General features: G+C 32.2%; 2 protein-coding genes across 2 annotated transcripts in view; both read right to left on the bottom strand.

Annotated features, from left to right (window-relative positions):
- atl (atlastin GTPase) overlaps positions 1 to 9,926 on the bottom strand; it is a 61,556-nt gene extending 51,630 nt beyond the window's left edge. The window contains exon 1 of the mRNA XM_075291455.1: positions 9,769 to 9,926. The gene's annotated coding sequence lies outside the window, so the exon portion shown is untranslated. The remainder of the gene's footprint in view (positions 1 to 9,768) is intronic.
- Positions 9,927 to 13,693: 3,767 nt separating this feature from the next.
- Positions 13,694 to 21,165, bottom strand: phu (phurba tashi). The gene is made up of 3 exons (XM_075291440.1): positions 21,010 to 21,165; positions 20,572 to 20,900; positions 13,694 to 15,064 (listed from the first exon to the last, which is right to left on the bottom strand). Exons 1-3 carry the CDS (start codon positions 21,146 to 21,148, stop codon positions 13,841 to 13,843), a joined length of 1,692 nt encoding a protein of 563 aa, XP_075147555.1. The 5' UTR covers positions 21,149 to 21,165; the 3' UTR covers positions 13,694 to 13,840.
- Between the last annotated feature and the right edge of the window lie 2,696 nt (positions 21,166 to 23,861).

The following is a 23,861-nucleotide window of genomic DNA, read 5'->3' as shown; positions in this document are numbered from 1 at the left end:
ACATCTAGAATTTCAATTTCAGGCAAATCGGATAAAAAACGGCATGTCTAGACGCAAAAGAAGCAAAATCAGGAGAATGGACTAATACCAAAACTGGATCAAAACTAACTTTAGATTTCTAATTTTGGGTAAATGGGATCGGAAATACCGAAACATTGACCGAATCACACCACGTTCTGCACACCTGTTTAAGGGCCATAAGTTTTGAATTTCAGGTAAAGCGGATAAAAATTGAGTGTTTCTGAAGATCCCAAATCGGAGGGTCAAAATCTAAACCGATATAGCCCACCCTCCTGTTGTAACGAGCCAACTGTTCTTATATTGTTATTTTTTAATTTCATTTAATTTGATTTGATTTGATTTGATTTGATTTGATTTAATTTAATTTGATTTGATTTAATTTAATTTGATTTAATTTAACTTAACTTAATTTAATTTAATTTAATTTAATTTAATTTAATTGAATTTGATTTGATTTAATTTAATTTAATTTGATTTAATTTAATTTAAATTAATTTAATTTAAATTAATTTAATTTAATTTAATTTAATTTAATTTAATTTAATTTAATTTAATTTAATTTAATTTAATTTAATTTAATTTAATTTAATTTAATTTAATTTAATTTAATTTAATTTAATTTAATTTAATTTAATTTAATTTAATTTAATTTAATTTAATTTAATTTAATTTAATTTAATTTAATTTAATTTAATTTAATTTAATTTAATTTAATTTAATTTAATTTAATTTAATTTAATTTAATTTAATTTAATTTAATTTAATTTAATTTAATTTAATTTAATTTAATTTAATTTAATTTAATTTAATTTAATTTAATTTAATTTAATTTAATTTAATTTAATTTAATTTAATTTAATTTAATTTAATTTAATTTAATTTAATTTAATTTAATTTAATTTAATTTAATTTAATTTAATTTAATTTAATTTAATTTAATTTAATTTAATTTAATTTAATTTAATTTAATTTAATTTAATTTAATTTAATTTAATTTAATTTAATTTAATTTAATTTAATTTAATTTAATTTAATTTAATTTAATTTAATTTACGGAAGGGAAGTTACTTCCACAACTCAACGTTAATGAATTATATGTTGAGAATTCCCATTTGGTTCCGATCACTGCCGACTTAAGAATGCGGGTTTGTCGGGACGATGGCATGAATCAACAGAAGCTTAACGAGTAGTAGAGCGAGTGGCACCGACTGCAACCGAACTTTCGATAGTCGCATGCGATTCATATTAACGCGATTTGTTCGCATCCTACCTTTGTAGTTAAGCACCACTGCCCACCACCTTCTCCCATACCCTCTTCCTACCCCTGGCTATACTAGCACCACCTTCCCTAACGCCCTGCAAATAAAAGTTTGTGCAAAATTTCAGCACGATACATTTATTACTTTATGTAGTCGGAAATCGATATTTCGATGTGTAACAAATTCAATGACAAATTTCCCAGCAAAAAAAATTTGGAGTTCTTCCAAAGGCACAACTTTAAAAGCACTTCCACAAGATGTACTCCCAATGATGTTCTTTATTTTACTACCCAGGAAGTTCTTTTACTTCAATTTTGTATAACTTGGTTTTTTCATACTTTTAGTGGGTAATTGTAACTTTTTTTGTTTCAAATAGTTTAAAAACAGCGTAAGAATTCATAAAATGGTACAAATCATTTAAATTTTGTCGAAAAAAATGCTAAATCCAATCTGAAAAAATTGTGCATTTTTAAAAATATTTGAAGTCAAACGTTTCCAACAAGCGTTAGAATCCATTAAAAATTAAAAAAAAATATATAAAAATTATTTATTTGACAAAATATCCCAGAATTTTTTAATTTAATTCTCAAACATTGAATTCGGATCACACCTAAAAAAGAGATGCAAATTCAGTGCCACGGCTGTTGAAATGGAGGACTTCCGTCCTATGACAAGCCCATGTTAAATCCATCGCTTCTGCGACAATTTGGCACCACTTCCGGATCCAAAAAGAACATGTTCATTACTTTTTTGGTGACGCTTTTTTTGCTGGATTAGTATACCCACATCGGCATTCTATATTAAAATGAGATAATTCACTTTTTCCCTCCCTTTAGGATATATGTTGGAAATAATGAGTGGGGTTTGTTTCCTCTTGCAAGACGTTGCTATCCATCCTTAATTTCTTGTTATTTACCCCATAGTGCGACGTCAAACCAACCTACAGTGGGGGCAAATACAACAAAGTCCAAATGACCACAGTGTAGAGAGTATTTCTAGCTGCCTGGCTGATTAGACAGCTGGCTAATCGCAAAAAGAGAAAACCAGAGTGTTTCATATTTAAAAATTTTCGAAATTTATTCGAAAATCTGTGTTTTTATTTTCCATCCCATATTCGATATTCACTCAAGAAATCTTTCACTTTTGAACAAAACCAAAAACTAGAGAGCTAGAGCAACAGTGAAGGTGAATGCTTGGTTGGTTATTTTCTCCACAAGTTGACTCAATTCGATACTCAAAAAAACAAAACAACAACAAACATTAATTAATAATTGGTGTTTAAAGGTCATTGATAAAACCACAACAAAAGCAAAGTAAATAAATAAATACAAATGTTTGTATGTGTACGAAGTTTGTATATAGAAATGTTTGAATTGGTGACGTTTGACACAGTATAGAAGAAATTAATGAATGCATCAGAAATTTTAGCTACCGCGATAACAATCTTCTATATTTGTGATTTAATTTCTTTAATGTATTATGGAATGTGCCTCCCAAAAGTCTCGTGGTGATTATATCCATTGACTTTGTGATTTATGTCCATTTAAATATCTTAAAAGAGTATTTATTTTTATAAGAATTTTGGCAATGAATTGTTTTTGTTTTTTATTTTTATTTTTTTGACATATGACCAGATTGCCTACTTCTGGCCAAAAACAGAGCTACGTAACAAGACTAAAGAAAACAAAAAGAAATGTTTCGTGTGTGTCTGGACTGATCTTCAAATGAGATCATTATGAGTAATTTCGTTAGTGACTTTTACACGAACATGATTTTTATGGGGACCAGCAAATCATATAAACAAATGTGACTGATTCCAAACATATAGAAATTCTAAACGCCAAAGTAAATAAATAAGTAATAACAGTCTCGATGACTTTCATGCGAAAAAAAAACTGACGAATTTAACATCGGCTTGTAATTGGAAGTATCCAATACACTACCAGTAAACGGCTGTTGAAATAGATCAGGTCTTTGTTCTTTTTTTTTTTTGAGACATTCTCATTTTTAGTTCTACAGAAACGACTATGACCCTTTTTATTTAATGGTAATTATAGAGCAATTGATTTTATTTATTTCTTATTTTTTAATAATTTAATTGTCAAAACATATATATGTTTTGACAATGTATACATTCAATATTGCATGGATATTTGACAAAAAATTTGTTCTCGTTGAATCCCACACAATTCGTCAATCGCTCAAAACAAAAGCCTAGTGTCGATTGGTCGATAGAAATACTCCGATCGAGATTTTTGAAACACGTCTATGACATCGTGGTAATTAATGAATATTGGATTTACGCGTATGAGCCGAAAGTATATAACATTCATATGGTATATGGGTGTTTCAAGATGAGCCAAATCCAACATACGAGGGCAGTTCGGAAATGTCTTAGCCTAGCACATGTCTTCTGTGAACACATGTTAAATTTTGTTTCGATCTGGCAACTCCCTCATATAGAAACAGGTGTTCAAAAAAGACGAATACGCCATTTTTTACAATGGAAAAATTAGAAATGCGTGCTGTCATTAAATATTTACATAAAAAAGGTTTATCGGGACAATAACTTCATAATGATAACAGGTTGGCTGATAAGTCCCCGGTCTGACACATAGATGGCGTCACTAGTATTAAATGCATATTATTTTTATATAGTACCAACCTTCAAATGGTTCGTGTCAAAATTTGACGTCTGTAAGTCAATTAGTTTGTGAAATACAGCGTCTTTTGTGAAGCTACTTTTGTTATTGTGAAAAAAAATGGAAGAAAGGAATTTCGTGTTTTGATAAAATACTGTTTTCTGAAGGGAAAAATACGGTGGAAGCAAAAACTTGGCTTGATAATGAGTTTCCGGACTCTGCCCCAGGGAAATCAAGAATAATTGATTGGTATGCAAAATTCAAACTTGGTGAAATGAGCATGGTGAACGCAGTAAACGCCCGAAAGAGGTGGTTACCGACGAAAACATAAAAAAATCCACAAAATGATTTTGAATGACCGTAAAATGAAGTTGATCGATAAAGATATCAAAGGAACGTGTTGGTCATATCATTCATCAATATTTGGATATGCGGAAGCTCTGTGCAAAATGGGTGCCGCGCGAGCTAACATTTGACCAAAAACAACAACGTGTTCATGATTCTGAGCGGTGTTTGCAGCTGTTAACTCGTAATACACCCGAGTTTTTCCGTCAATATGTGACTATGGATTAAACATGGCTCCATCACTACACTCCTGAGTCCAATCGACAGTCGGCTGAGTGGACAGCGACCGGTGAACCGTCTCCGAAGCGTGGAAAGACTCAAAAGTCCGCTGGCAAAGTAATGGCCTCTGTTTTTTGGGATGCGCATGGAATAATTTTTATCGATTATCTTGAGAAGGGAAAAACCATCAACATTGGAGCGTTTGAAGGTCGAAATCGCGGCAAAACGGCCCCATATGAAAAAGAAAAAAGTGTTGTTCCACCAAGACAACGCACCGTGCCACATGTCATTGAGAACTATGGCAAAAATTCATGAATTGGGCTTCGAATTGCTTCCCCACCCACCGTATTCTCCAGATCTGGCCCCCAGCGACTTTTTCTTGTTCTCAGACCTCAAAAGGATGCTCGCAGGGAAAAAAATTGGCTGCAATGAAGAGGTGATAGCCGAAACTGAGGCCTATTTGGAGGCAAAACCGAAGGAGTACTACCAAAATGGTATCAAAACATTGGAAGGACAACGGTTTCAAAGGTATTTTATTGATTGACTATCTGCAAAAGGGTAAAACAATAAATTCAGAGAACTATTGCAACCCTTTGGATCAATTAAATGTACAAATTCGAGAAAAACGTCTTGGCTTACAACACAAAAAAATAAGTTTTCATCAAGACAACGCACCAACTTACAAGAGTGTTTTAACAATGGCTAAAATCAACGAATTAATTGCTGGCAAGCGTTTTACCTCAAATGAAGATGCAATTACAGTTGTAAACCACTATTTTGAAGACCTTGACGAAAACTATTTTAATCAAGGGATAGAATAGCTAGAAACGCGTTGGACTAAGTGTATTGAAGTTTCAGGAGATTATATTGAAAAATAAAAATATTTTTGAAAAGCTGACTATTCTCTTTCATTGATAGGATAAGAAGTTTCCGAACCGCCCTCGTAGTAAAAATGCCAATTCCATCCCTTGTGCACAATTTTAAGTAAATCGAAGTGAAATTTTAATCTACGGTGATCATATGACTATAAATCGAACGACAGATATCTATGAGAGCTATATCTAAATCTGAACAGATTTCAATTCAATTTTACGTAACTCGGGATAAAACTTTGGCCTCTGGGGCCTTAGGAGTGTAAATTGGGCGAAAGATATATATGTGAGCTATATCTAAACCGATTTCAACCAAATTCGATGTGCATATTTATAATGTTAATTCTACTCCCTGCGCAAAATTTCATGTAAATCGGAACAAAACATTGGCCTCTGGTGCCATAGGAGTGTACTTCCGGCGAAAGCTATATATATGTGAGCTATTTATGAATCTGAACCGATTTGACTGCTATACTGCAAAATTTACGAGACTCCCCAAAAATTTGATTATACGAAAGTAGAAGCAGGTCGGTTGGTAAATACGTCATTTATTACCACATAGGTTTTTTCCAAAATCAATAGGAATCGTCTTTGAGCCGAAAAAATACCCTGTGCCAAATTTGGGGCCGATACTTTGCACACAAAAATACATGAACAGGCAGACGGACATCGCTAAATCGACTCAGAATTTAATTCTAAGACGATCGGTATAATAAAAGATGGGTCTAAGATCGGTAAAAGATGGGTCTAAGACCGATCCTTCTTAGCGTTACATACAAATGCACAAACTTATTATACCATGTACCACAGTAGCGGGAAGGGTATAAACCGATAAGAAAACAATAACAATTTACTAACATAGTGTAAGCGATATGAAATCACCTGAAATTTTAACTTAAAAAAAATGCATGTAGATGTATCATCAGTACGAGGGTCATAGGTCAGGGTTTGACAAATAGCAGACTAAAGAAAAATTACGAAAACATTAGGTAAACAATACTAGTAGTAACAAAATAAATGGAAAGAAATACGTCAACAATGTGAAAACGAGAATAGAAAACATCGCATTAAATAAAACAAAAAACAGTGTAAAATACATCAACGCACAATAGTGTGAAATAGCTATAAATAACAATAGCCGTGTTTTCTCCAAACAAACAAAAAAATGAAAAAAAAAAAAACAATATTGTAAAATAATTACATCTGCAAATTAATTAAAAAACAAAAACAAGTAAGTTCGGCCGGGCCGAATCTTAAATACCCACCACCATGAATCGACTATAATAGTTTCCTTTGAAAATTTCAGGGGGGTTTGATGACAGATATTTTCCCAAGAAGATCAGTTCAACCAGTACGCTTCCCACAGATAAATATAAAGATTTTACCAATGAAGACTAGATCAGATTCTGAATTTATAAGATCCATCTTTTGTTTGAGTTTTAGAGGAATCATAAACATCTCTTGTAAGTGTGCAAGAAAATGATGAAATAACGCCATGATTTGAAATCTAAAATCTGTGGATTTTCATCCCAATTATTACGAGAAGTAAAATCTGGAAATTTTGCATTCAGTTTCAAGCAATTTTCAAGATCAGAGTGCGCTTTCTATACCCTCAATAAATGAAATCGGTCTATATGGAGGCCTTACAAAATGGACCGATAAAATTAAATCATATACACTTTGTTATGAGTCTAAAATGCCAGTATATTTTCAATTTGTAGCAAATCGGTTAAAAACTACAATTTTTAGAAACCCTAGGAGTTAAATCGGGAGTTCTGTGTAATGGGGGCTATACCAAAACATAGAAGGATACACACAGTATTCAGCACATTTAATTGTAGTTCTAGAATCTAGACCCCAAATCGGAGGGCCGGTTTATAAAGGAGCTATATCAAAAACTGTACCGATACTCAATATATTCGGTACACCTCTTTTTGGTCCTAGAATACCTCTAGATTTCCAATTTCAGTCACATTGGATAAAAACTACGGTTTCTAGAAGCCCAAGATATAAATCTGGAGATCGGTCTATATGGGGGATGTAACAAAACATGGTCCGATAATCACGATTTTCGGTACATCTCTTTATTTTCCTAGAATACCTCCAGATTTCCAATTTCAGGCAAATTGGATAAAAACTAGGGATTCTAGAAGCCCAAGAAATAAAATCGGGAGATAGGTCTATATGGGGGATATAACATAACATGGATTGGTACTCACCATTTTCGACACACGTCTTTATGGTCCTAGAATACCTCCAGATTTCCAATTTCAGGCAAATTGGATAAAAACTACGGATTCTAGAAGCCCAAGAAGTAAAATCGGGAGATCGGTCTATATGGGGGCTATATCAAAACATGGACCGGTACGGACCAATTCCGACACACGTCTTTATGATCCTAGAATACCTCTAGATTTCAAATCTCAGGCAAATTGGATAAAAACTACGGATTCTAGAAGCCCAAAGATATAAGAAGATATAACAAAACATGGACCGATAATCACCATTTTCGGCACATCACTTTAAGGTCCTAGAATACCTCTAGATTTCCGATTTGAGACAAATCGGGTAAAAATTACGCATTCTAGAAGACCAAGAAGTAAAATCGGGAGATGGATCTATATGGTGGCTATATCATAACGTGGACCGGTACTCACCATTTTCGGCACACGTCTTTAGGGTCCTAGAATACCTCTATACTTCAAATTTCAGGTAAATCGGATTAAAACTACGGATTCTAGAAGCCCAAGAAGTAAAATCGGGAGATCGGTCTATATGGGGGCTATATCAAAACATGGACCGATACACCCCATTTTCGGCACACCTCTTAATGGTCCTAGAATTCCTCTAGATTTCCAATTTCAGGCAAATCGGATATAAAATACACTTTCTAGACGCCCAAGAAACATAATCGGGAAATCGGTCCATATGGGGGCTATACCAAAACATGGACCGATAGGCACCATTTTCGGTACACTTTTTGATGGTCCTAAAATACCTCTAGATTTCCAATTTCAGGCAAATTGGATAAAAAATACATTTTTTATAAGCCCTAGATCCCAAATCGGGAGGTAGGTTTATATGGAGACTATATCAAAACGTCGACCGATATAGCCCATCTTCGAACTTGACCTGCCTGCAAACAAAAGACGAATCTGTGCCAAATTTCAGGACGATAGCGCCATTATTGAAGTCTATAGCGTGATTACAACAGACAGACAGACGGACATGCTTATATCGTATTAGAATTTCTCCCTGATCAAGAATATATATATACTTTATATAGTCGGAAATCGATATTTCGATGTGTTACAAACGGAATGACTTATACCATCGTCACCATTCTATGGTGGTGGGTATAAAAAGAATAATGTTAAATTTTCCAGGAGATTACAAATTATCTTCAACAAATAGTGGATTTCCAAATATTTAATTTAATTTTATTTATTTTCATATGTAACTAAGCCTTACAAAGGCCATATACAGTTACTTAAAACAACATTTTAAATACTACTCAAAACAATTCTCTTATTTCTAACATTAATATACTAACAATAATACAACAACAGGATACTACTCTATTAAATTAGGAAATATTAGGAAAATTGACATATTTGGTTAATTTTTATGACACCGTTTCTTAGAAATTATTTTAGAATATAACAAAATTGGACTATATAGTGTTTCATATCACAAATCAGTAAAAACGATGTCTAGGAATTTCTCTGGTACTGCCCATATTCTCAAGATAATGCAGTATATATATAATACATATAATAATGCAGTTCCTATGAAACTTCCCAATTGATCAATGTGTGGAATCAATTCAAACAAGCTGCAAGCAGCCTAAATTTGATTAAAAATTGCAAGCGTCATTGGAGCCATTATTGTGCTAATAGACACAATATTTTGATATTGCATCAGTTTGGGCTGCACTGGTTATAGATCAAATTTCCTAGTCATGGAGGCGCCATATAATGTAACATAGGGAATACTATAACACTCCCTTCATTCTCAACATGATCTTGAAAATATAAAAAATACATCTCTTTAGAAGGCAAGTGCTATGTAATTTCAAAGAAGACTAAAAAAACATCTAAGAATAGTGCAAAAAAAAAAAAACATTCCTATTGTCTATTTTTCTTGGCCCTTGTACTATAACATTCATTACCCATTACGGCGATGTCATATATACGTGTAGGAAAAACATCCTGGTGGAATAACAATATAACCTCCATGGATTCTAGATAATATTCATAAGGGACTAAGGGGTCATTGTAGAGAGCCCATATATTCCAATATTACACATCAAAAATAAAATATAAATATTTGCACGCCACAAACCACAGCCACACATACCTATACACACACAAACGAATTAATTATTTAAATTTTCCACAAATCACTTACTTGTGCCGATGTATTATTGAACAAGGGATTAGAATCGGGGAATTTATTATAAAAATTAACAATAAAACTCGATGCTAGCAAAAATCAAAAATATTTTCGCGACGAACACTAGAAGAACCAATAACTTCTTCTTCCTCTTCACCACGTATTTTTGTTTTTGTACATTGTAGTGTTGAGAAAGGTTCAGTATTAGAATACCGATTACCAGTGAATTTGTCAGTTAGGTAGTGTTGCCAAATTGCAATTTTATGACGATAGTAGCATTTATTTTCATTTGGAAATAAGGCAATGTCATGGTGATTACCATAGACCATGGTAAAATAATTCCCAGGTAGTTGCAGTATTACAAAAAAAAAAAATAATAATAAATAAATAAATAAAAACAACAGAATTCAAGTACATCCAGACAAAAACAATGGAAGATGAAGATGGGAAAATGGCAGCAGAGGGTATCAAACCATTGACGGCGTTCGATGCAAACCTGTCGTTTATGATTTTTTGTTCCACAAATTAAACTAAGAATAAAAAGAAATTTATATCAGGGAATGACGTAGAACAATCGGTCAAAAGTTTCTCATTATTATTTACACAAAATTTAACATCATTTGTGAGTTTTTAACAAAAAATATTGCAAATTAAAAATGAACGAACGTGTATGTATCGAACACCGTAAATGCAACTTTTGGTATGACGTCGCCCATTTTCCAATCTTCCTTTTCTATTGTTTTTGCATCCAGATGTCAGTTTTGTTTACAAATTTAATGCTAGTAAAAAAAAGGATATTAAATATCTTTAAATTTGTTTTGTTTACATTTTAATGTTAGTTACCAATAGTAACTTATGTAACCAATAGTTACCTACGTAACCAGTAGTAACCAGACAAGTTTTTGACAATAGGGCGGTTTTCTTTTAGCACTGGATGCAACATTTGTATGGCCTATCCAGAACATGGTTGCACTGGTGTTCTATCCAGAACATCTCATCAGTGCAAGTCGCGTCGATGTTGCCAGATTGTATTTTGATAAAGTGACGCTTCTTCGATTCACTAATTGTGACTAATTTATCGAAAAACAAGAATTTTAAATGGTACAGTACCATAAATAATCGCAGCAGTAAATATTTGTTACTAATTGGAGCATTTCATACATTAAAAATGCAAGATTTCACTTATTTTCTTTGATTGTTTTTAAACAGCTGATGACAGTGTTGCATATTATTCGAGATATCCTGGATAAACGAGTACTCTGTTTTCTTTTAGTCCGTGACTGCTTAGGATATCCAGTGCTAAAAGAAAACAGCCCTAATAATAAACTGTGGCATGTAAAATGTAACCAATAAAACGTACGTAACTAATAGTAACCTATGTAACCAATAGTTACCTATGTAACCAATAGTAGCCATACATGTTTTTGATAATAGTAACCTGTTGAATGTAAAATTTAACCAATAGTAACACAACATGTTTTTGACAATTGGATCATAGACCAAGGAAGGTATAGACATCTCAAGTGAATTCACAGCGCTGTAGTTTGGCTCTTTTTCGTCTGCAATTGAGTGATTTTTTAATTTGGCTTTAATTTGGTTTCTTTCCTTTGTTTTCTTGATGAAACACCAAATATTGTAAAAGCATATAAAATTCTATACATCCACACCTTTTTTGTAATGCAAATTGACTGATTTGTACGGTAATTCTCGTTTTCCAAAAAGAAATTGAGTCACTGACTGCGCAATTGAGTGGAATGACTGCGCACTGCAAATAAACAAAACCATGGTGAATTATCTAAGTATGCCTCTATATTTAATTGGTCTATGGTTTATAGCAGAAAAAGTATTTTACAAGATCACAAATGAAATGAAAATTCTGAATCACAAATTTAACATAGGACTTACATCTACTTTTAAGCCGGTATGCACCTCTAACGAAATTTTCGCTAATCATATGAAACGCATTGCTGTATTTGCTAACGAAAGCTTCTTGACACGTTGTTAACGATTGTTTACATTTTGCTCCCATAATAAATACATAGCAAAACTGTATTATTGGCACGCAAACGAAATTTTCGCTAGTGGTGCGTATCGGGATTTAGCAAAAATTGTCCGATTGGTCTAAATTGGCATAGAAATTGTATATTTAGAACACAAAATGTAATGCTAAATTTTTTGTCGGGAAGGTTTATTTTTGGACTTACAAACACGACTGCCACTGTTGGTAGCATTCTACCAAACATTTTTATATAGAATAAAATTTTGGTAAAATTTTTTATAGAAATAAAATTTTGGCTAAATTTTCATAGAAATACAAGTTTGGCAAATTTTCCATAGAAATAATATTTTGACAAAATTTTATGTAAAAAATAAAAATTTTACAACATTTTCTATAGAAATAAAATGTTGGCAACATTTTCTTAAGAAAAAAAAAATTGTACAAAAATGTAGATATACAATTTTGACAAAATTTTCTATAGAAATAAAATTTTAGCAAAATTGTGTCAATATTTTCTATAGAAATTATATTTTGACAACATTTTCTATAGAAATAAAATTATTAACAACATTTTCTATAGAAATAAAATGTTAACACAATTTTCTATAGAAATAAAATTTTGGCAAAATTTTCTATAGAACAGAATTTTGGCAAAATTTTCTACAGAAATATGGTAACCAACAAAACATAAAATTTTTACATAATTATCTATAGAAATAAAATTTAAGCAAAACTTTATGAAGAACTAAATTTTTTTCAAAATAATATTTTTTATTTGCAGTTTTTGGTAAATTTTTCTCCAAAATGTGGTAGATTATTTTTGACTCAAGTGGCAACCGAGGTTACAAACCTGGAAGTTTTCATTATCGATTATTATTATACCCTGGCGTGTTGCAATAGTTACGTCGCTTTTACGATGAGATTTGAATATCTTATATGACTGTTTTCCACGTTATCGGGAGTGTTGTCAAATTCTGAAAATGTTGGCAAGGAAACTGATTTTAAAATGCGAATTCAATGGCAACAAAATGCGAATTCAATGGCAACACATGTCAATAATACAGTTTTAAGGCCGGTGTGCACCTCCATACGAAATTTGCGCTACCCATAAGAAATACATTGCTAATGAAAATTCCGTGCGGCGATGTTATCGATTGTTTTCATTTTGTTCCCATAATGAATATATTGCGAAACTGTATTATTGGTACGAAATTTCCGCTAGAGGTACATACCGGCCTTGGGAGCCACCGTGGTGCAATGGTTAGCATGCCCGCCTTGCATACACAAGGTCGTGGGTTCGATTCCTGCTACGACCGAACACCAAAAAGTTTTTCATCGGTGGATTATCCCACCTCAGTAATGCTGGTGACATTTCTGAGGGTTTCAAAGCTTTTCTAAGTGGTTTCACTGGCATGTGGAACGCCGTTCGGACTCGGCATTACGCTATTTGCTAATGATAATTCCGTGTGGCGTTATTATCGATTGTTTGCATTTTGTTCCCATAAGAAATACATTATGAAACTGTGTTATCGGCACGTACACGATATACACGCTAGAGGTGCATAATATCCGTAACCCATAAGAAATGCATTGTCATATTTCCTAACGATAATTCCGTAAGGAGTTGTTGACGATGTTATCGACTGTTTAAATTTAAGGACTTGTTATCAATATTGCAGTTAGAATGACGTTATCGACTGTTTACATTTTTCGCAATGAGATGTATACCAGGCTTTACACTGCCACCATTTAAAAGTTCGATTTTAGTCCCATCGCCTCCACAGACTCTTAAGGGACACTATAACAATCGCCCACTGCGATAAAGAAATGTACCAAAATGTTTTCAAAATATTTTGCCATCAATATTGGTGTTGGTAGAGTAATTTTGATGATTTTTGAAACTCCATGAGCAAATAGCTGCTTAAAAATAAAACTCCAAACTTATTTAATATACAAAAGTATATTTTCCGTTAAGAACTATTAATTAATTAGGAGTATTGCTTAATTATATAACAATTAAGTACGAAATTAGAATAAACTACAGCTAAATAAATATCTATTTATCCCCGAACCCAAACCATAGGAGTCTCAATACCTCCTTTTTTTGTGTAAGCCATCTACACATGCTGTTCGTCCCGAACCCAAACACGAGGCATATGCCATGGCATGTGGTATTAAATTTTGCTCATATACCCCGGTAAACAGATGGGCAAAAGGACCACTGGCGAAAACTCCCACATCATCTCCACCATGTGTTTCCGATTCTAGGGGTACTGTGGCAGGGAACATGTAGTCTTTGTTTTTCATATTAATATCCTTAAGATTCTTGCGTTTCGCTCCAACTTTAGCTTTCTGATTGTTCGCATCAAATCCGGGACCATTAGCATAGGAGAGCGTAGCATAGGGTAAATCATCCAAGCCCAATTGGCCATTATTAATACCAAATATATCATTCTTACGACTTGAATAACCAGCCACTGACATTGTGTGTGAATGATCGGAAGTTACCACAATGAGAGTGTCATCCACACTGGTTTGTTGGCGAGCTAAATTGATGGCCTTATCAAATTCCGCGGTTTCATCTAAAGCCTTTAGGGCCAATGTATCATGATGGGCATGATCTATACGTCCTCCCTCAACAAAGAGGAAATAACCTTTACCTTGACTCTGGTATTCCAAAATTTCCAAAGCTTTAGCTACCATCTCCTCCAAAGATGGTGTCTGCGTTGCATCGGCATCCAAATGGTAGGGCATGTGATTAGTACCAAATAGACCTAAGACACGTTCTGTTGACTTGGGAAGCTTCAGTAATTCTTCTTTATTTGTCACATACTGAGCTTTGGGTCCATGAATTCTCTTCCATTCTTCGATAAGATTATGGCCATCCAAACGTTTACCCTGTTGTGAAACGGGCAGAAAATGTTCTTGACCTCCTCCGAGAATGACATTTAGATGACGGCCTACTGATCCATATATCAATTGGGTGGCAATATCGGGACATGTTTTAGGATCATTGGATGTGGCTAAGATTTCAGCATCATTTTCCCAAAAACGATTAGCGGTATGAGCATAAACGCCAGCAGGTGAAGCATGCGTAACCGATGTCGTGGTTATTAGACCAGTTGCCATACCTTGGGATTGAGCCCATTCTGCTATGGAGTTGACATGATGTTCGGTGACATTTTGAGCTTGGCAATTATTCAAATCAATGGCAGCTGTTACTCCAATGGTACCGTAATTTCCCTTAACACCACCTAGATAAGCGGTTGCTGTACATGCTGAATCAGCCACTTGGGAATTGGCACAATAGGTCTGTAAAAAACAGCATGAGGAAAAAGGAAATTAATATAAATAGAAATTTCGTATGCCTGCGAAATGGGGAGTAAAATGTCAGAGATCGATAATAACGTCTCACGGAATTTTCATTAGCAAATGTAACAATACATTTCTTTTTGGTAGCGGCATTTTTTTTAGAGGTACATACCGGTCCTGATGATTAACATAAAAAGTGGGAAAGAAGTAGAACCCTTCGTGTACTCGATAATTTTAGATTTTTTTTGGAAATCGTTTTCTCCCAATAAAGGTAAGTACTATGTTCGCTTTTCGCGTTGAAATTTTCGCGGTTACTTTACTAAAACATTTCAATATAAAGCAGATAGATTAACTCAATTAATGTGCAATTTCTTGTTTCTCTAGATTTCGACAAGACTTTACAGGAATAAGTTTGTTTTCATTTATAATTTTGATTATTTGAGGAAAAGTAATCGCGAAAATAAAGTGGTTTTCAACTCGAAAACCGAACATAGTACCCACCTTAACCAGTAAAAGAGAGGCAGAGAGATCAAATTTGACATTTGAGAAATATAGAAGTTTCTGCTGCTCAGTGAAAAAGACATAATTATATAATCCTAATATATTTCACAATGTCCATTAGAAGTGTTGTAATATGTGTAAATATGTTGAGTTATTTCAAGAAAAAAAAAGAAAATAATTTCCAAGCTGCTGGGCCTAGTGGTGAGTTCAAAAAATTGATAAGTAATGGCAACACTATTCCATTTTCCGCCAAGGACCTAGAATAGATTTTAATTTGGCATGAGTGGCAACACGCTAGCACGGTTGCCACTCGTGCCGAAAATAATCTTCCAAATTTGAAGAAAACTTTACCACAAATCTACCAAATTTAAAAAATCTTTTGTTGAAGTTTTTGTTCACATTTAAAAAAATGTCATTCACATGAATCACTACTATTAGCGACAATTTTTTGGGTGTATAAATATCCTTCAAATTGTAAATGAGCCGAATTTTAAATGTTTTAATAATTGTTTCAAAATTTTATTTCAATAGACAAATTTGTCAAAATTTTATTTCTATGGAAAATTTTGTAAAAATTTTATTTCTAAAGAAAATTTTGTCAAAATTTTATTTCTATAGATTTTTTTTAATTTTATTTCTATAGAGAATTTTGTCAAAATTTTATTTCTATAGGAAATTTTGTCAAAATTTTATTTCTATAGAAAATTTTGTCAAAATTTTATTTCTATAGGAAATTTTGTCAAAATTTTATTTCTATAGAAAATTTTGTAAAAAATTTATTTCTGTAGAAAATTTTGTCAAAATTTTATTTCTAAAGAACATTTTGTCAAAATTTTATTTCTATAGATTTTTTTTTTAATTTTATTTCTATACAGAATTTTGTCAAAATTTTATTTCTATAGGAAATTTTCTCAAAATTTTATTTCTATAGAAAATTTTGTCAAAATTTTATTTCTATAGGAAATTTTGTCAAAATTTTATTTCTATAGACAATTTTGTCAAAATTTTATTTCTGTAGAAAATTTTGTCAAAATTTTATTTCTATAGATTTGTTTTTTAAATTTTATTTCTATAGGAAATTTTGTCAAAATTTAATTTCTATTGAAAATTTTGTCAAAATTTTATTCCTATAGGAAATTTTGTCAAAATTTTATTTCTATAGACAATTTTGTCAAAATTTTATTTCTATAGACAATTTTGTCAAAATTTTATTTCTATAGACAATTTTGTCAAAATTTTATTTCTATAGAAAATTTTGTAAACATTTTATTTCTGTAGAAAATTTTGTCACAATTTTATTTCTAACGAAAATTTTGTCAAAATTTCATTTCTATAGATTTTTTTAATTTTATTTCTATAGAGAATTTTGTCAAAATTTTATTTCATTCGTATGAATCCCTACTATTAGCGACAATGTTTTGGGTGAATAAATATCCTTCAAATTGTAAATGAGCCGAATTTTAAATGTTTTAATAATTGTTTCAAAATTTTATTTCTAAAGAAAATTTTGTCAACATTTTATTTCTATAGAAATTTTGTCAAAATGTTATCTCTATAGAAATGTTTTAATAATTAATTTTAAATGTTTTAATAATTGTTTCAAAATTTTATTTCTAAAGAAAATTTTGTCAACATTTTATTTCTATAGAAATTTTGTCAAAATGTTATCTCTATAGAAAATTTCTTCAAATTTTAATTTCTATAGATTGTTTTTAAATGTCATTTCTATAGAAAATTTTGTAAAAATTTTATTTCTGTAGAAAATTTTGTCAAAATTTTATTTCTAAAGAAAATTTTGTCAAAATTTTATTTCTATAGATTTTTTTTTTAATTTTTTTTTCTATAGGAAATTTTGTCAAAATTTTATTTCTATAGAAAATTTTGTCAACATTTTATTTCTATAGAAAATTTTGTCAAAATTTTATTTCTATAGAAAATTTTCTCAAAATTTTATTTCTATAGAAAATTTTCTCACAATATTTTTTCTATAGAAAATTTTCTCAAAATTTTATTTCTAAAGAAAATGTTGTCAAAATTTAATTTCTATTGAAAATATTGTCAACATTTTATTTCTATAGAAAATTTTGTCAAAATTTTATTTCTATAGAAAATTTTCTCAAAATTTTATTCTTATAGAAAATTGAGATACCTGAATTCGACCAAACGGTAAAAAAATTTCCAATTTTGGTAGAATTCTACCTACTGTGGCAACCTCGCTATTTAGAACTAAAATATCTTTACGAATCTCAAGTGTTTAGACTGGCAAAATAACGAGATTTCGTTGATTTGAGGATTTAAGAACTAATCTAATGATTGTCTTTGATTTAAGCTAAGTTTGAAGCAAACAATTGAGTTCTATTCGTTTTTGGTCAAATTAACAACTTCTCAAACAGGGATGTAAAAGTTGGTACAATTGTACTAAATTTGGTACATTCCCGCTTCTCAAAAGTACAATGGTACTACAATGACCTATTTGGTACAATTTAAAATATCCAGTTCGTCTTCAAAATGCTCGAGAAGTCCCAATTAATTAATTGTTCCAAATAAATTTTATTGTACACATATTTTAGGTACTGACCAAATTACAATAAAAATTAACAAAAAATGTCTATTTAAAATTTGGAGTTCGATGTGTATCTGACAATAAAATATAACGTTTCGGAAGATTAAATGGAAATACTCAAGATCAAATAGGGATTCCATATAGACATTTTTTTCTGTATCCTGAAATGGATTAAAAATATATATTAAGAATTTTATGAAGTATTTCCATTGAATTTTAGTCTTGATACTGAGGTCAAGTCGAAACTTCCGCCAGATCATGGAAAAACTCTTGAGTGAAAAATTGTTTTCACTCAATTAATTTCCAAAATTAAATGCCTGAATATGCCGAATGAATATTTTCATACGAAAATACGATGAAGGCTTCGACAACAAAAACATTGGAAGGAAATCTATTTTGAATTACTATTTTCCAATACATTATTTTTGAAATTTGGTACATTTTTAACACAAAGTACACTTTCTTATTCTCTTTGGTACAATTTAAAATTTTGATTTTTCATCCCTGTTCTCAAATATGTCAAAACCCAAACAAAGCAGTATGTGCACAGACACGCACGCACACACACATACAACTACAATTAAAATCAAGGCAGGGTCATTAGCGTAGCTAGACAATCTTCCCAGGGGGGGCTATAGCACCCCTAGCTAAAAATTTATAGACTGAACTTATAACTTCAATTAATGTTTTATTTCATAAAAATTAATGAAAAATTAGACATCGAAATAACTCGACAATTAATTTATAATAAAGCAACTTAAAGTAGTTCCACACTTTTCCCAGCAAAAAAATGGGAGTTGTTCTAAAGGCACAACTTTAAAAGCACTTCCACAAAGAAGTTAATTATTTTAACTACACAGGAAGTTTTTGTACTTCATTTTTTTTTCATATTTTAATGCGTAATTTTTTGTTTTCTTTTTTTCAAATAGTTTAAAAAAAGAGTAAGAATAAATAAGGTAGTACAAATTATTCAAATTTTGCCACAAAAATGACAAATCCATTATTGAAAAATCAATACTTTTTGAAAATATTCGAGGGAAAATGTTTCAATCAAGCTTTGGAATGCATTAAAAATTATAAAAAATATAAAAATTTAAATTTAGCTGGGAAAAGATCACACAATTTTTGAATTCACATTCAAAACACTGAATTCGGATCACACCTTAAGAAGTGATGCAAATCAATTGCAACGGCTGTTCGATGGACATCCCTCCTATGACAAATTCATATTACATTCATCGCTTCTACGCCAATTTTGCACCACTCCCGGACCCAAAAAGAATATTTTCGCTTCTTTTTTGGCGATGCTTTTTTGCTGCATTATTAAGATATTAATTTATGAAAGAATAGTTTTATTATCAATTACTATTTTTTAATTAAATTGACTAAATCAGATTAACAAAATAATAAATAATAAAATAAATCACAACCACAGCTTTATTTCATAAATATCACACTTCAAAAATTGCCATCGGCAACTGCTACCACAACCCAAGTAATTCGATTGTGCATGAAAGTCTTTAGCGTAACTTTGTGAGGTTGTATATACTTGTTTAATTTTTATAAAAATGGAAAATCGTAAATAGGTTTTCAAATTCTGGGGGGGGCTAAACTTTTTCTGGGGGGTCTAAGCCCCCTCCCCAGAGGCCTTCCTACGCTTATGGGCAGGGTAGCAATATGAGTAATTTTAATGCTAAAACTACAGTTGCACACGGCAGTATAGGGGATTTTGGAAATAGATTTTGTTTGACCACTCGATGGCCAAAAAAAAATCTCCATTCGAGTAACTGGACAGCTATAAAAAAAGAAATCCTCTAACAGTCAGCTGATATTTCCCTATAGAAAATCTACTAGAATCTCTAAGGATTTCGGTAAAAATCCTCTTTTACGACGATTTCGTACCTAGTGTGAATGAGCTATTATATTTGCATACTTATGGCGTTTTCTTTTCTTGTAAAAAATTCGCACTTTTTTTGCATTTTGCCCGGAAAATGTACTTTTTAGGTTCTTTTCTAAAAACAACAGGCAAAAGTGCGAAAAGGCTTCGAATTCTGTTGTGAAAATAGTGCCACGCATAGAGGCAAATTACGGGCATTTTCAGCACTGCCAACAAACGAGAGTGCTGCGATTGCCCTATTTCCTTCTTTGAATTATTTTCTGCCCGCTGAAATGATAGCATTTTTTTAGGTTGCTGGTAACATTTTAAAAATGCGCATTTTGTACAGACAAAATGACGGCAAAGCACTTTTTTCAGAAAAGAAAACACCATTAAATTGCTACTGCACTGTAGTTTGTCTGTTCACCGTTGATGACATTCTTTCGTCTGCAAATGAGTGATTTTTAATTTTAATTTCAAACGAAATCTACTTTGAGGACATTTTGCGCATAGTGTGAACATTGTATGAACGACCGATCAATATTTGTATTTGTTGTACTCACTCACCTTACTTAAACCAATATAGGGAAATTTCTCAAAGGTGAATTGTTTCTCCTCACCACCCAAGTAAACACGTCCAGCAGTTATGGTTGGTATTGACATACCATCTCCCAAGAACATAATGACATTCTTGGCAAAATTTGTATTCAAATGGGATTTACTTTGTATTTGTTCAGCCAGAATATCTTGGGCCACATTATTCCAATAACTGGAAAATTCCTCCTCAGGGCTAGTCGAGCCGAATTTTATGATAGGCATAGCTCTTTTTTGGAGACGATCAATGGGTGGAAAATTGAATACAGGATGCATGCGATGATCATTGTCATGGGAAATAACTGAAATAAATAAAAAAAAACAAGTTTTAATTTAATTCGTATGTCTTGGTTTAGTCTTTCTGCAAGATCATCTAGAGCAAATAGAAAATTCTTATACAAATCAGCTTACCACCACATTTCACTGTACCCATCCATAGTACAAGCAATATTGAAATTTTGTAATACATTTTATTTGCTGCTATGGGTTGACAACAATCACAAATTTCCACCTGTTGCCGCCTCTTTGACAACCAAAAGAACTCTGACATATTTTGTCTTTCCAGCCCTACTATTTATAGGCATTTCCCTAAGCCTAACACCACAAACATCTTTTTGATGATTATGATGATGCCTTTCATACCTACATAGAGAAATGTGTGATTTCAATTTATGAGATAAGAAAAAAAGGCTTACTTAAAATGAAAATAAAAAATAATCAATTTGTATTGAAAGTGTTTTTAATCTTTAGTTTGAAAAATGTCTGGCTCTGGCTCTAAAGGGTGGGAAGGGTTTGGTTTACAATGGTTTGGTTTACAATAGAGGAATTTCCCAGAAGAAAGAAGAGAATTTTATCTTCGGCAAATTAGGGTTTAATTGTTAGATATTTGGTGAATAGAAAAGAAGGTATTTGAAAATTCTTTCACTGAAATTTTTGCAATATTGGTGAGCTCAAAGTGAACAAAATGTTTGTGTACTGCCCCATAAATTGTTATAATGGTACTGGTAGCGGCGAGTGTATTCTTGAATTCAACCAATATATAGCAATACAATTTTGACAACATTTTCGATAGAAATAAAATATTGCCGAAATTTTCTATAGAAATAAGATTTTGACAAAATTTTCTATAGAAATAAATTTGTAATAAAATTTACTATAAAAATAAAATTTGGACAAAATTTTCTATAGAAATAAATTTGTAACAAAATTTACTATAAAAATAAAATTTTGACAAATTTTTTTACAGAAATAAAATTTTGATATATAGAAATAACATTTTGACATTTTCTATAGAAATAAAATTTTGACAAAATAATCTATAGAAATAAAATTTTGACAAAATTTTCTATAGAAGTAAACTAAAAATAAAGTTTTGACAAAATTTTTATAGAAATAAAATTTCGACAAAATTTTCTATAGAAATAAAATTTTGACAAAATTTTCTATAGAAGTAAAATAAAAATAAAGTTTAGACAAAATTTTTATAGAAATAAAATTTCGAAAAAAATTTCTATAGAAAGAAGTGTTGGAAGTAATTATAAATAACCAGCTCTCGGATTTCTTATCGGAGAATAGATTGATTTAGGAATTTCAATCCGGGTTCAGGATAGGGCAAAGTAGCAATACACTGATGGTTGATCTAGTTGATGATAAAGGGTGATACGGTCAAAATTTGGTCAAGGGAAAACGCGTGTAAATCGGTGAAATCGTTTATTTAAAAAATCAAATTAAATTTCTTTTTCAAGTTCAATTAGTATAAAATTCAGGAAAAATATTCAGTTAGGCTTTCGCTTTTCCAAATCCGAATTGCCGGGCCTCACGCTTGACACCTGCCATCAGATTTTGTACAGCCACCTTGTCAACTTTCTTCGCCGCAGAAAGCCAGTTTGCCTTGAACTGCTGCTCGTCCTTAGTAGTTTTTTTTGGTCTTCTTTAGGTTCCGCTTGACAATAGCCCAGTATTTCTCAATTGGGCGGAGCTCTGGCGTGTTGGGAGGGTTCTTGTCCTTGGGAACCACCTGCACGTTGTTGTCGGCGTACCACTCCATGGCCTTTTTACCCTAATGGCAAGATGCCAAATCCGGCCAAAACAGTACGGAACAACCGTGTTTCTTCAGGAAAGGCAGCAGACGTTTATTCAAACACTCTTTCACGTAAATTTCTTGGTTCTTTGCGAACTTTGACAGTTTTATGTGCTTGAAAAAATATGCTACCTTTCCCCTTCCTTTTGCCGTATAAAACTCCTGTCCCGGAAGCTGCTTGTAGTCGGCTTCGTCGTAGGTTTCGTCGTCCATTACCACGCAGTCAAACTTCGTCAGCATCGTCGTGTACAGCCTCCGGGATAGCGTTTTGGCCGTCGTATTTTGTTTATCATCGCGATTTGGAGTCACTACCTTCTTGTAAGTCGATAGTCCGACTCGTTTTTTGGCTCGATGCACGGTTGTAGACGATACACCCAGCTTATTTGCGGCATCTCGGAGAGAGAGGTTAGGGTTTCGCTTGAAACTACCGGCAACTCTCTTTGTCGTCTCAGCGGCTTCCGGTTTTCGATTTCCCCCCGATCCAGACTTCCTGGCTGTCGACAAACGTTCCCCAAACACTTTAATTACATTTGTAACTGTTGATTTGGCAACTATTAGCGATTTTGCCAGCTTTGCGTGCGAGTAGCTCGGATTTTCGCGATGCGCGAGCAAAATTTTGATACGCTGCTCTTCTTGCTTGGACGGCATTTTGACAACTGAAGAGTGAATTCCAAAATCAAAATAGGAGCAACATTCTACACACACACCTTCAAAATGAGGGGTGTTCAGGTTATTTAAATGCAAAATTGAAAGAAATACGTCAAGTTTATATTGACCAAATTTTGACCGTATCACCCTTTATAAGGAGGAACTTAGACTGCAGGAATTTTACGGTATTGGTAAGCGTCGATTTTAGCCGGGCGTTTGACTCTATCAGTCATGAACTTCTCCTCAACAAAATGTACCAGTTTTACGGATTTTCTATTCCTCTTTGTCGTCTATGCAAATCCTTTCTTTCAGGTAGAACTCAGTACGTTGAATGTAATGGTTTCACCTCCCGCTTACAGAATGTATATCGCGGTGTTCCGCAAGGTTCAATTCTAGGTCCTTTATTTTTCTCAATGTATATCAATGATATATTTCAGGTTTTATCCTTTGGAAGAGCTCGGCTATATGCTGATGATGTGCAAATAGTTGATAGTGGAGTGCATTCAGTTTCAGGGTCGGATGAATGATGAACTGA

The sequence above is a fragment of the Haematobia irritans genome, chromosome 1 (assembly GCF_050003625.1).
Source record: "Haematobia irritans isolate KBUSLIRL chromosome 1, ASM5000362v1, whole genome shotgun sequence".
Classification (NCBI taxonomy): Eukaryota; Metazoa; Arthropoda; class Insecta; order Diptera; family Muscidae; genus Haematobia; species Haematobia irritans.
The sequence above is the reverse complement of the archived record's forward strand: the minus strand, read 5'-3'. Positions and strand labels throughout refer to the sequence as shown.

Excerpts from the sequence above, each read along its gene's own strand:
- phu (XM_075291440.1), bottom strand. The coding sequence starts at position 21,148 with ATGTCAGAGTTCTTTTGGTTGTCAAAGAGGCGGCAACAGGTGGAAATT. Across the intron at positions 20,901-21,009 it reads GGGTACAGTGAAATGTGGTG|TTATTTCCCATGACAATGAT; the intron begins GTAAGCTGATTT and ends TATTTATTTCAG. Across the intron at positions 15,065-20,571 it reads CCTATATTGGTTTAAGTAAG|ACCTATTGTGCCAATTCCCA; the intron begins GTGAGTGAGTAC and ends TGTTTTTTACAG.